The sequence below is a fragment of the Ruditapes philippinarum genome, unplaced genomic scaffold (assembly GCF_026571515.1).
Source record: "Ruditapes philippinarum isolate M1 unplaced genomic scaffold, ASM2657151v2 ctg2445_1_1_1_1, whole genome shotgun sequence".
Lineage (NCBI taxonomy): Eukaryota > Metazoa > Mollusca > Bivalvia > Venerida > Veneridae > Ruditapes > Ruditapes philippinarum.
In genome coordinates this window covers 104,640-117,779 of record NW_026861439.1, presented here as the reverse complement: position 1 = coordinate 117,779, position 13,140 = coordinate 104,640, and the positions used below count along the sequence as shown (strand labels likewise).

The 13,140-nt window shown below is 31.7% G+C and overlaps 1 protein-coding gene across 1 annotated transcript; it reads left to right on the top strand.

Moving 5' to 3' along the window:
• The first annotated feature begins 3,450 nt into the window (after positions 1-3,450).
• LOC132715626 (uncharacterized) lies at positions 3,451-6,354 on the top strand. The gene is made up of 2 exons (XM_060698658.1): positions 3,451-3,884; positions 4,702-6,354. The coding sequence occupies exons 1-2, from the start codon at positions 3,581-3,583 to the stop codon at positions 4,992-4,994; spliced, it is 597 nt and encodes a 198-aa protein (XP_060554641.1). The 5' UTR covers positions 3,451-3,580; the 3' UTR covers positions 4,995-6,354.
• The last annotated feature ends 6,786 nt before the right edge of the window (positions 6,355-13,140 follow it).

Genomic DNA, 13,140 nt, shown 5'->3' with positions numbered 1-13,140 from the left:
TTCCCTGCCTTGCTTCGTCGGGCCCTTGTGGTGATCGTCTTGTTGCGCTGTCTTCCTTTACGACATTCGAGTACTTTTGCGACGGTCATTGGGTTTACTTTTATATGTTTTCTACATGATCATTCTGGTGTTTTACTTATTTAACCTTCATAACCATAAAACTGTTAGAATTCACCCTAGCTTGGAATTATTTTTAATTTACACTGTCTGTCTGGTTTATAGGAAAAAATGTTGGGGTAAGAGTGAAGGTTTAGGTGCACCATTAACCGGGTTTAAAATCCCCAGCAGTACTTGTGCTGCTGAACCGTTCCAAGGGCGGCGCCCCCTTGTGTTCCTCTCAGATGTAGGCTATGTTGTTTTCATACTGTTTTTGGTGAAGAGATTTGGCTTGTGTCCCCCTTGTTTTATACTCGTCTACGGTAATATCTTCCACTTTGCCCTAGCTTTTATTTCTTTGATTAACCCCTCCCCCTTCCCCGGTCTCCTGTCTCCTTCCCCCTGTGCCCTTTGACTTTGTGGGCCTATTATCAATCGTTTATTTTGTTTTCTTTGAATTCCCTTATAGTTACAAATTATTTCCTATTCTTCAATCTTTATTTTTGTTTTCTTTGAATTTCTTATCAGTTACAAATTATTTATCAATTTTAATCGATGAACCTGTCCGGCTTTGTCTTGTGCCCTATCCTGTTTTTTTGTTTGGGGTCCCCTGGGCTCCTTGTCCTTGGTTCTTGTTGCTGGGTCATATGGGGGTTTGCGTTCATTGAACGCCGCCTTTCCCTTGTTGATCTTCCCTTTTTTTTTATCATATTTAACATTATGCTTACAATGTTATCAATTGACATACTTAAGCACAAACTATGGATTAATAAACCTACATTTTATCATTATGTTATAAATACACACACATGGTTTTTCGTTCTGAAATTGATTTGTCACTTATCCCATTTTGTCTGTTTGATAAAGCAAAGGTGATACAGCCGCGCTGTGCATATAAACATAGTAATGCATTATCAATTAAGTTATATCTTAACATGTAGATATAACTCCCCCATACGGTGGCATAGAGGTGACATTTGCAGTTTTATTTTATCTCGTGGCCACGACTTATTATCTTGAGGCCTCAAGATATTATCTCGTTGCCACGACTTATTATCTCGTGGCATCGACTTATTATCTTGTGGCCTCAAGATATTATCTCGTGGCCACGAGTTTATTAATTTGGTGGCCCAACGACTTATTTTATCCCCTTTCGTGGGCCACGAGTTATTAATCCCTTGTGGGCCTCAAGATGGTTATTTCGTGGCCCACGACTTAAATCTCTTTCGTGGCCACGAATTAAATTATCTTGTGGCCTCAAGATATTATCTTGTTGGCCTCCAAGATATTATCTCGTGGCCAAACGAGTTAATTATCTTGTGGCCACACTTATTATATTGAAGGCCCAACGAACTTATTTTCCCTCGTGGCCACGAGTTAATTTTATCTTTGTTGGCCCCACGACTTATTTTAGCCAAATGAAAATGGTCCTTTTTTCATTTCTTGAAAAAAAATTTAATATCAACACTGGGCAATACAGTCCAACAGGAAAGGGGTGTCAAATTCACCAAACCATAAATATTTAAACTTTAGTTTCACGCATTTTTCCCAGAGACGTGCTGAAAATTTCAGTAAGGATTTAATCAAGCTAAGTATAGTGTTCACTGAGACCACAATTAATCACGTCCACTGAGTAGAGTCTTTGTTACACTTATTTGGCCCTCTGTATTCTTATCTTAATGGTTTTCCCTTTATCGTTTAAGGATCAAGTTTTCTATCTGATGCAGTTTTTCATAAAAATCACACTCACTTTTAAATAAGTGGTCATCACCAGTAGGAAAAGTAATAGCAGTAGCATTGAAGCAGTAGCAGGTAACAAAATTTAATAAAACATGAAAATTGGCAGTAGCAGTAAGCACAGAAGTAGCAGTGAGAAAAATTATAAAACGTGAAATTGGCAGTAGCAATAGCACAGCCAATAAGCAGTACAATCAAAGAAGGAGAATCTTAAAGAATTGACATATGTCTTTGAAAACTTGTATACAGTATGTCAGTTTTTATAAATAAAAAAGAAAAAGAATTCAGATAACCCGTCAAAAGTTTAGTCATTTATCATTGTTGGACATTGTAGTATATCTTCTCCCAAAATAATAACTATCTACGAATACAAGTCTTTAAAGGGTTCGAATTTCCAATAGGGAAAAGGGGCAAGTTACATTTGTCCAAAAATCACTGAATCTTAATTTTAATTGAGTATTAACCTTAAAAATATAAAATCAGTATACATCAACCGCATATATTTCTTAATTAATCTCAATTACATTAGATATACCGTGGCTCATCCTTTGAAAATTAAAAAATAACAGATTTTTTTTTTTAAATATATGGTATTCTAACTTAATGCGTCTAACTTGAATAAGAAATCAATAAACTATTGTACAGGGAAGCCTGCGTTCCCTATTAACCCAGGTCAAGGTAATCTTTACTTAAAAAAACTGACAATATATATATTCCCATGGTGAACACCTAATACCTGTGTTAAGAATTTTAAAACATAACATTATCTACTATCTTTGAAGTTCAAAACATGTTCATTTTATGTTTTACATGTCAAAGGGAAATTTGAAAACAATTATCAATTTTTTAAAAATTTTAAATTTAAGAAAGTATATTTTTAAGAAGAATGAAGAAACCCCTGACCAAAACAAAAAAAAAAATAATAATTAAAAAAACGTTTCCTTTTTTTTCCCCGGGCCGGCAGCGTTGACCCGCCCCCCCTCTTGTAAAGTTTTGTTGGCCAGGGGTAAAATATAAAGGGCCCCTTTTTTGGTTTATTAACTTTTTTTTTAAAAGGATGGAAATGCCCATTTTCTTTGGGGCCTAAAATAAGTCTTTGGCCCCAAAAAGATAAAAATTTTCGTGGCCACAAGATAAAAAAAGTCGGGGCCCAAAAGATAACATCTTAAAGGCCCCAAAAAGATAATAAACTCGTGCCAGAGATAATAAGTCGTGGCCACGGGAACATAATATCTTGAGGCCACAAGATTAATAACTCGTGGCCACGAGATAATAACTCGTGGCCACAAGATAATAACTCGTGGCCACGAGATAATATCTTGAGGCCACAATATAATAACTCGTGGCCACGAGATAATAAGTCGTGGCAACGAGATAATATCTTGAGGCCTCAAGATAATAAGTCATGGCCACGAGATAAAATAAAACTGCAAATGTCACCTCTATGCCACCGTACCCCCATCTTTTATTGCTACGTGAATCCGATAGCGTATACATTTGTCAGTTAGTTCGCCTTATGTAGCGGGAGTAAAAGGACGTATGGTGAGCTATTTTCATTAGTATTATAAAACATAAATGATATGGAGGATCGATCGATTTTGTGGATACTGAAAATAGATTGAAATTCATAAAACCGAACTATTTTGGTGTATTTTGAACTTAATTGCATTACAGTGTTGTAAAGATATTGATTAATAAATAGGTAAAGGACTTTAAGGTGTTAAATCAGTTTTAATTTAAATACAACATGACATGTGTACTATCAATGAGCCTATTGTATCAGAACCAATACAAAGATAATGCCACAGATTTACAAAACAAGGCGTTTAAATATTTAGATTTTAACTGGAATGTAAACGGTTGCCAACATTCTGGTATTCTTAGGAAACAGACTCATTGTAGCAAATGTCACATTGATACAGACAAAGGTTCATCGAAAATGTGTCAGTTGGAAATTTCAAATGAAATCTTAGAAAATGTTAAATACGTTCAGCACATTGTGCCCTCGCAAATTATGTATGGATCAAAATATAATACACAGATTATTAATGGTAAGTGATATATTTGTTTTTGGTTAACTATCTCTAAAAAATATTACTACAGTAAATTAAACAAGTCCAGTAAACGAATACGTTTTCGTTATAAGAATACACCTAAATGCTCCCATATCAACGGTAGTTTAAATCGTCTGTCTATACCCCTTACACCGTGTCTTTGTTTGGCACGGTATCATGTGTATAACAAGTTTAATCAGTACCAAGTTAATGCTATTATTAAACACAATGTCATCGTATCCTTATCGCCTCGATTTACCTATGGTTTATTTACATATTTTAACATTGTGTACTAGTTCACAATAATGTTCGTTATATTACAACAGTAACTTATTATATATGCCGATTGAATTCTTTGAATGAAATTTAATCCTTACATTTATCTAGATGCATCAGAATATGATAATCATTTCATGTCGGTTGTATGATCTCAACAAGATTTACATTTTCATCAACTTCTTCAGTTGCAGTCAATTTACCTTTGACAGGCTTTAACAATCAAATCACGTGCAAATACCGTCTATCGTACGAAATACATGCGCGATATACCCCGCGTTATAATGAACGATTAATATGATCAGTATACCTATATTAAGATATATGATATTGTCCTAATGTTTTAACATAAATCAAAACCATGATGTATGTTATGATATCATAATTCGACTTTTGAACATATTCTAAAATACGACTTTCTTCCATTTGACTATATCATTGTTTTACGAACATTAAAATGAAACTTTAAATCCATTTCTGGTGTAAACAAATTATAGCATTATAAAAGTAGTAATATAATATTATTTTATGTTCACAGAAAATGATTTAACTCGCACGTCCGACATGTGCATCAGGTCTGATAACGAATTGGGTAAATTTGAGTTTACAAAAATCGGAGTGAAGCGAAAGGCTGACACAGAACATTGTGTTGAAGAGTACATTCCCCCAAAGCGAGTGTCTCCATTCTTAAACACACCAAAGGAAAAGAAAGACGAACGGAAGAACGTTTTAAACATTTCTATGAAAAAAAAAGAGCTTGACGACCCTGAGATCTTTCTCCGAAGAAGTGTTCTTATTAATAATTTGACGGAATGTTTGCAAACGGAGTAACGACAAGAAAAACAAAGCAGTTGGAAGTTAAGCTCAACTAAAAGAAAGTGTCTCAGTGATTACAAAGTGCTCAATAACAGTTGTCTGTCAGACACTTATTTAGATGACGATCCATACCTTAGTGGTTTACATGAAGCAATTACTGACGACATGACAGACACCCTAATCAATAATGTGTTAAATGATAGCGAAATAAAGAAAACAAAAGGTGAATATGATTCCTGATGCACAGTTACTTAAAATTGCCCGAATAAGATGTCATTTAAATATTTATAAAACAACCATTATCAATGTGTTTATGTCATCTTGAAAAGGACATGGCACAGAAATTATTGGAATGCATGGAATACGAAATGTTAATCATGAAATTCAATGTTTATAACTTGACACCATTCCTTGAACATTCAATTATTCAAGTTCAAATGTCATGATGTATGACGTAAAAGATATTACTAAAACATTTTACTATTTAAGATATTTAATGCGTGTGCCGTTCTGTCTGTATCAGTCTGTCTGAATTGTTTGAAGAGAACGACTTTTTATACAGATGACAATAAAAAAGAATTAAATGAGAAACTGAAAGAAAGTTGAACTGTTGAACTTGAAAATAAATCTGGACAAGGTTTTAGAGACACATTCCGTATATTCATTATTTTTTGATTAGCATATACATTGCATCAGGAGGATCTACTTCTGATTTTTCTAACACGTTTGAAATGATGTCATGCGTTTGGATTGGAGGTTATTGATTTATAATAAGTCTTAAAATATATTTATTTTAACAACGGATGGAAACAATTTTGGAACTAAATATTTTGATGTAAGTGGGAAATATCAAAACAACATAATTATTAAAATGTGCAGTCTAAGTGTTTAAAGTACAAAGTTACGTATCTGTTTTATGATTTCATAAATTATGTATATTTGCCAATAAGGTCTTAAATCGAAACATATTTGCTATGACGATATTTCTTCAAAGTGTACAGAGAACCTTTATAAGAGTTGCCTTTACACTTTTAAACAATGTTTCATTTGTTTATTAATACTTTTTACATGTTAAGAAATAAATAACTCGTTCCTGTTAAAAATATTACGCTTTTTAAATTTACAGCCCACAAAATGAATCATGTTCACACTTTGTCATAGGGCAGACAGGTGCTTGTGTAAAGAATACATATAATAAAGATAAAAATCTACATTCAGTTTTAAACAAGTTATCATGTTTGCCTTTGTGATGTTATGGATGAAATCAAGTTAGTTCAATTAAAATAATATTAAAAGAATATTTATAAAATTTTGAAATGAATATTATAGCTTTAAAAGCTTTATATAACTATAAGGAATAAACATTTAATATATATATTGTTGTTTTGTTTACGTCTTCATATCTTACCGGTTTTGTTGTGCCCACGAAACGTCATCAATATTCTAGTTGTAAAAAACATTGAACATAAAATACATTGAACTATTTCACAATCATGTTATTACCCCCCCCCCCCCCGTTACAATTTTCCAAAACTCTTTTTCCCATATTCATGAACTATCTTTTGCTACTTTGTTCTATTGGCAATCGCTTTTATTAAAACGAATTGCTTTTTGCGGAAGTCAAAATACTACTTTGTTTACATTTACTACCTTAAACGCAACGTTTATCGCCACTGTCTTCAGTGATTATGTTGCATCAGCTTTCTCGAATGCCCATATTTTAGATCATTGACATTTATAAAAAGTCAGGAAATATGGATTTCTGAGGCATAATGTACCTTTTATTCAAAATAAGTACAACTTTAACTCAGTTGTAGTTTAAAACATTTATACGTCTAAATATTAAATAATTCAAACATATTACCTAATAATATTATGATATTTGGAATATTGTATTCATTTCTAAAGTAAATGTAAATTACAAAAAAAATCTGAATTTTAATGCATTGGTGTCTAGTTATACTTTAGAGGTTAATCAGAAATATTTAAAGATCTAAATCCACACACAGAATTTCATTAACTCGTTCTTTCATATTGAAAGTTTCTTAGATAAAAATTGGAGATTCCTACATACATAAATAAAAATCAGAATGAAAACATGCCCCATAACATAGGCTTCAACCCGAAATATTTGGAATCAATGATACTGTTTGACAGCAAGTACACCTTCATACTGCTGATAAACTGCAGTTAACTGTATTTTTTAAAAATCACTCGTAACATCATTTACTTATATACTATAAAGCCTGATAATAAGAATCAGAAGATTTAGAACACGTGCACTTTGATTTGTTTTAGATACAAATTGTTTCTTCAAAATTAGACCCCTTTGTTTACAAAACTCAAATTTTTATTTGCATGTCTAGACAATTTCAAAGTATCATTTTTCTTGGAAATTATGCAAGCTTTTATTTGTTTGACAAGTTGTGATCAGCTGTATGTATGAACAGTGGAGAGTCAAGCACGTGGTGTTGTTTTACAATCCCGATAGTGTATTAAATTTTAATACGTTTACACAAGACAAGTGTTGATTTAAACAGATGGCAAGACAGACATTGTTAATGTTGTAACAGTGAATTTGACGAGAAGCATTATTGACACATTACATTTAACTTTGCTACTCTATCAGGGTAATCCTAAAGGGAGGATACATGCATATACTTTTTGATATAGTCTATAATTATCTTCTCGTGCAAACATAAACTATTCAAAGTCATAATTTTCTAGAGGCATAAAACCAAACTCAGTAATTACCATAACTTTTTTTCACTGTCCTGGGAAATTTGAAAAGTAAATAGGCAAATTCTAAAGTTTGAAGAGTTAAAATCATAATAAGTCTACTATTTTTTTCTATTTTTTTTTCTATACGCATTTGCAATTTTGAAATGATATGTTAATCCATGTTTTTCCTTTTGCCTGAAATTAAATGTGTCATTGATGTTTAGTTATATCATAATTATTAAGCATTATGAAAAACAAATAAGCCTTCAATAAAAAATATTTAGAATGCATAGCGCCTGATATAAAAAAGGAAACGCAAAAATATAAACAAGACATTGAATAATGCATTGATTAATTGCCCTATCAATACGGTATCATGAGCGTGCACTTCAAATTACACTCGGAGAGACACGTGACGTCTGCCTCCACCAGTAAAGCAGGAAAGTCGCCATATGAACTTAAGGTTAAAACCAACAAACAAACAACAGTTAAAGGTCAAAAGCAAATAATACTTAACTTGCTGAAAAAATGGAATGAACATAATTATGTTTTTCCACACCTTTCAGCATTGTTGATTGTTATATTTTTATTATCATAATGATACGTAAACTTGTATTATCAAATCAGTAAATTGCATTAAGAATTTTACCATTACATTTTTAAAAAAAAAGATGTCATGAACAAGGAAGAAAAAAGACCTTGCAAGATACCAATCTGCTAATAAAAGATATAAGATTGAAAAAATTCTGGTATTAATCAGGAATGAAGAAAAAATGAATAAACAAATCATTACTGTACATTTAATAATTTTACATATAAAGTGGAAAACAAAGATAATTCTAGTAGGCGCTATGTTTGCATCAGATGTTGCTATAGATGTAGGCGAAATCAAAAGTCAAATCAAATTCACGGTAGGGAATTACGTGTCTTTTACGGTAACGCGTACAGACAATATGGCGGCCTAAAAACCTCGCTTCACATGTGTTTTTCAGGTAATTCTTTATTATATCCCTTTTACTTACATACGAGACCTGTTGCAGCCTACGCGGAATAAAGTATTGTTGCCGCCTATACCTTATTTTCCACCCCTGTGCTCATAGCTTTTACAAACACTCAAAAATTCAACAGAAATTTTCAAGGTGAACAATTATTTTTCGGGTAACATTCACGCAAAATTTGTATTTTTTTATGAATTTGATTAAGCTACGTCGCGTTAGTAAAGAGAAAATGTTCATAGAATTTCTTTATTTGAAAATGTAAATATTCGGCATGTTAAATGTTGACTGGTCATTTTCTATTCCAATACATGAGAGAAAAATGATTTGGGTAACTCCCACGCGTACTTTTATTGTTGATAACTCCCACGCAATATTTTATGTGCAAGCAATATCTATGCAGGTTATAGCCTTGATATTGATTGAACAAAATCATGATTGATGCATTTAGCCTTAAACGTTCAAAGAATTTTGAATAATATTAAAAATACCGCCAAAAGGTCCTGGATAGAATTAAGCCCATATGGATAGCAGAATACATACTCATGTGAATATATTAAATGAAGTTTCGATATAGATGAATTAATCGCAGAAATTAAAATAAAAGTCTCAAATATAAGGAGGTCGATTTCAATTTAAGCACAATTACAGTTGTCATTTTGCATAGTTTGCAGATATGGACGGTTCCAGCTCGGATATTGTTTGTGGATAATGTTGGAAAACATTTGTCTTAATGACCACATAAACTGGCTACTCGGCACAGGACCTTGTAAATGTTGTGGCAAATCGAAACGTGGCAGGTATGGCATTTTACTGTTATTCGTAATATTAAGATTTTAAAGACATTCAAATCATTTTATCACTTAGTCTTTTATGTAACCAACTTTTTTCAAATTAGTGTCTGTATTTAACATTATTATGTTGTGTTTTTTTTTAATCTAAAGCATAAAAGAAAACAACCTAAAGAATATTAGAATGGGTCTTTTATTTTACAAACTAGGTAATAAAATCTAGAGGACTTATGTTTGAATGTCATCTTAATATCAACAGTAAAACCCGTAATGTTTCCGATTTGCTGGGCTATAAAATATTTTACCGCAACATTTATAAGGTCCTGTGCCGAGTAGACTGTTTATGTGGTCAATATTTGAGACCTATCCGTGAATGAAATGTTTCCCATTTTAATCACAAACAATATCCGAGATGGAACCTTCCATATCTGCAAAATATGAAAAATGACAACTGTAATTATACTAATAAAAACAGAAATACAAAACCTCCTTCTAATATTTTAGACTTTTGTATCAAAACACGACCTATTTGAATGATTTGGGTTTGGTAGGCCTTACGCGAAGTTATTGATGTCCTTGGCAATTTATGATTTTACAAGCCATGCCTTTTTGAAATTTGTTTATCATATTATTGTAACCTATAAGCAGATGAAGTGTTGTTCGGCCCATATAATTTTCGCCCCAAGACGATTCGTCAATTTAGCTGTATTAATTTTATATCTAGTGATAGTAAAATTAAGTGTGAATAAGTTTGAAAAATACATTATATCCATTGCATTATCAAAACAAATATTGATTAAACTGTTTGAGGTTAAATAACAAAGATGAGTGTTAAATTTTAAGTTTAATTGCCGTGAATTTATAGGGAATAACAAATCTATTTTATATTCTAGATCCTGGTCCTGGCTGAAATTTAGAGTATTACAGCTGTAGCTTGTATACCATAAATTTAAAATGGAAAAGACTGTTCTTGGGAAAGTGCTGACGTAACTGATGTGAGCAGTTTTTCTTACCAATCATAGGTCAGACTTAAATAGCTTCTTTTTAAAAAGTTTTTGTTGTTTTTTTGTACATAATTTACTGTCAATATGAAACTTCAGCTGTATCTTAATTTCTATGCTTTTTTATTATGTAAATCTTAGAGATAAGCATTTTAAGATAAAACAAATCACTAAGCCTAGTTGATTAATTATATATATAATTTGAGATTGACCAAGTCAATTTTAACTAGTAATTTCTTATTTTATTTGCAGAAGCGATAGAAGTATTCAAACACCATCATGAAACACTTAAGACATACCCAGAGAGCTCTAGAAGAAGTACTAGTGGTAGATTGGAACAGATTGTATCTTAATTGTTAAACTAAAAGGATTTCTTAAATCGTTTGAATTTAAGCTACACTTGAACTGTAATTTTGAAGTATTTAATAATGTCTTGATTTTTTTTTGTTAAACTCTGTTACAGTACTTTGCTTTATATTAGAATTAAAGTATGTTGAAATGACATTGAAACTTCAACGTTGTGCCAACGTTGAACTTCAACGTTTTTTAAACTTTCAAATTCGAACATAAATCCAACGTTATTTCAACGTTGAAATCTGACCATACTTCAACGTTGTTCAACGTTGATGTGCCTGCTGGGTTAATTCTATCAAGGCCCTATTGGCGGTATTTTTAATATTATTCAAAATTCTATGAAAGTTTGATGCTGAATGTATCAATCATGATTTTTTTTTCAATCAATATCTAGGCTATAACCTGCATAGATATTGCTTGCACATAAAATATTGCGTGGGAGTTATCAACAATAAAAGTACGCGTGGGAGTTACCCAAATCATTTTTCTCTCGTGTAATGGAATAGAAAATGACCAGTCAACATTTAACATGCCTAATATTTACATTTTCAAATAAAGAAATTCTATGAACATTTTCTCTTTGCTAACTCGACGTAGTTTAATCAAATTCATAAAAAAAAAACAAATTTTGCGTGAATGTTACCCGAAAAATAATTGTCCACATTGAAAATTTCTGTTGAAATTTTGAGTGTTTGTAAAAGCTATGAGCACAGGGGTGGAAAATAAGGTATAGACGGCAACAATTCTTTATTCCGCAGGTCTCGTATGTAAGTAAAAGGGATATAATAAAGAATTACCTGAAAAACACATGTGAAGCGAGGTTTTTAGGCCGCCATATTGTCTGTACGCGTAACCGTAAAAGTCACGTGATTCCCTACCGTGAAATTATTCTACTAAATATTTTATATGATAAAATGTTTGTGACATTATCAGCTCCCATTAACCATAACTATATGTAAATAATTGTTACAAATAAACATAAAAACTATGCCACAAAACTCCAGACTTGCATTAAACAATTATGATGCTAACGTTTATGATTCATTTAAAATGCCACAGTTTTCACAAGGATTGTTATCTTGCATATTAATATGCTGCATTAATTACGAAATACCACAGCCTATTGAATTCTGAACAGAGAATAATTTGAACGTTCAATTATAAATGTTATCTGTTTGATTGTTGCATTTTACTGCAACATTATACAGTCGAATGGATTCGATAAATGCAGTTGAAAAGAGTTTAATGAAACATGCATCAGGTTTTGTCTGTGCTGAGTATAAAAAATACATTTGTTTGAGTGTGTCATTCTGCTTTTTTACGTACAATTTATATTATCAATAACAAGCGTTTGCCTGATGTTCAGATTTTCATACTCCTAAATTGTATTTGTCTAGACTTTAAAATCATTTGCAGCTTAATGTTATCTTCATTCTTTGTGTTTGACAGAAAATTTGCAGCTGCTTGTGAACTAATGAAAGATTTATCAAGGCAAAAATAGTCCAAGTTTCAATTTGCATAGTTGCTATGATATTTTGATAACAGATAGTGGTGAATTTTCGTTTATATAAACCAGCATAAACCAATTACTCTATAGTGAACAATTTAAAATTGATGCATGGAATAATAACCATATAAAAACAGAGGCACATATTAAAGGTAGCATGTAAAACTACAATAACATTGAACTCAGAATATATGATATATATTTGTCTTTGTAAAAATTATTATATTGATAATTATGAATTGCAATGTATAACTGAGCGGTGATAATGAAGAAACATGTACATGATTTGATAACATTAATGAAAAATGAAGATTTGTAACGATGGTTTTTCCCATTATTTATAAGTTTAGAAATGTAAAATGCGGCAAACAAATGTCTAATCGTTGTGAAATTTAATTTGCCTATATAGCTGAATGAGCAAAAGAAATTGTCAAATAAATGAAATCAAATCAATCAAATTTTACATGCTTGTCCCACAAAGTATGAAGGGCATGGATCTTATCGCTAACAGAATGTATGAGTAAAGAAATTCATTGACAGGCGAATATTTTCTTTTTTCTTATAGCATCAGCGTAACACCAATGATCGAACTATTTAAGAAAAGGTTACATCTATATAAAATACAATACGTCAGATAGAGAAAGATTAGATAATATAAACTTATATCTTAGATGCAGAGATATATCTATATATAAACGAGCTGTATTCAGTTGTGGCCAAGAGAAGAAGAGTTATTGCTATATCCTGATTTTGAGCCACTGGCTCATAAAACCTGAGCGTTCGGATCCCTCC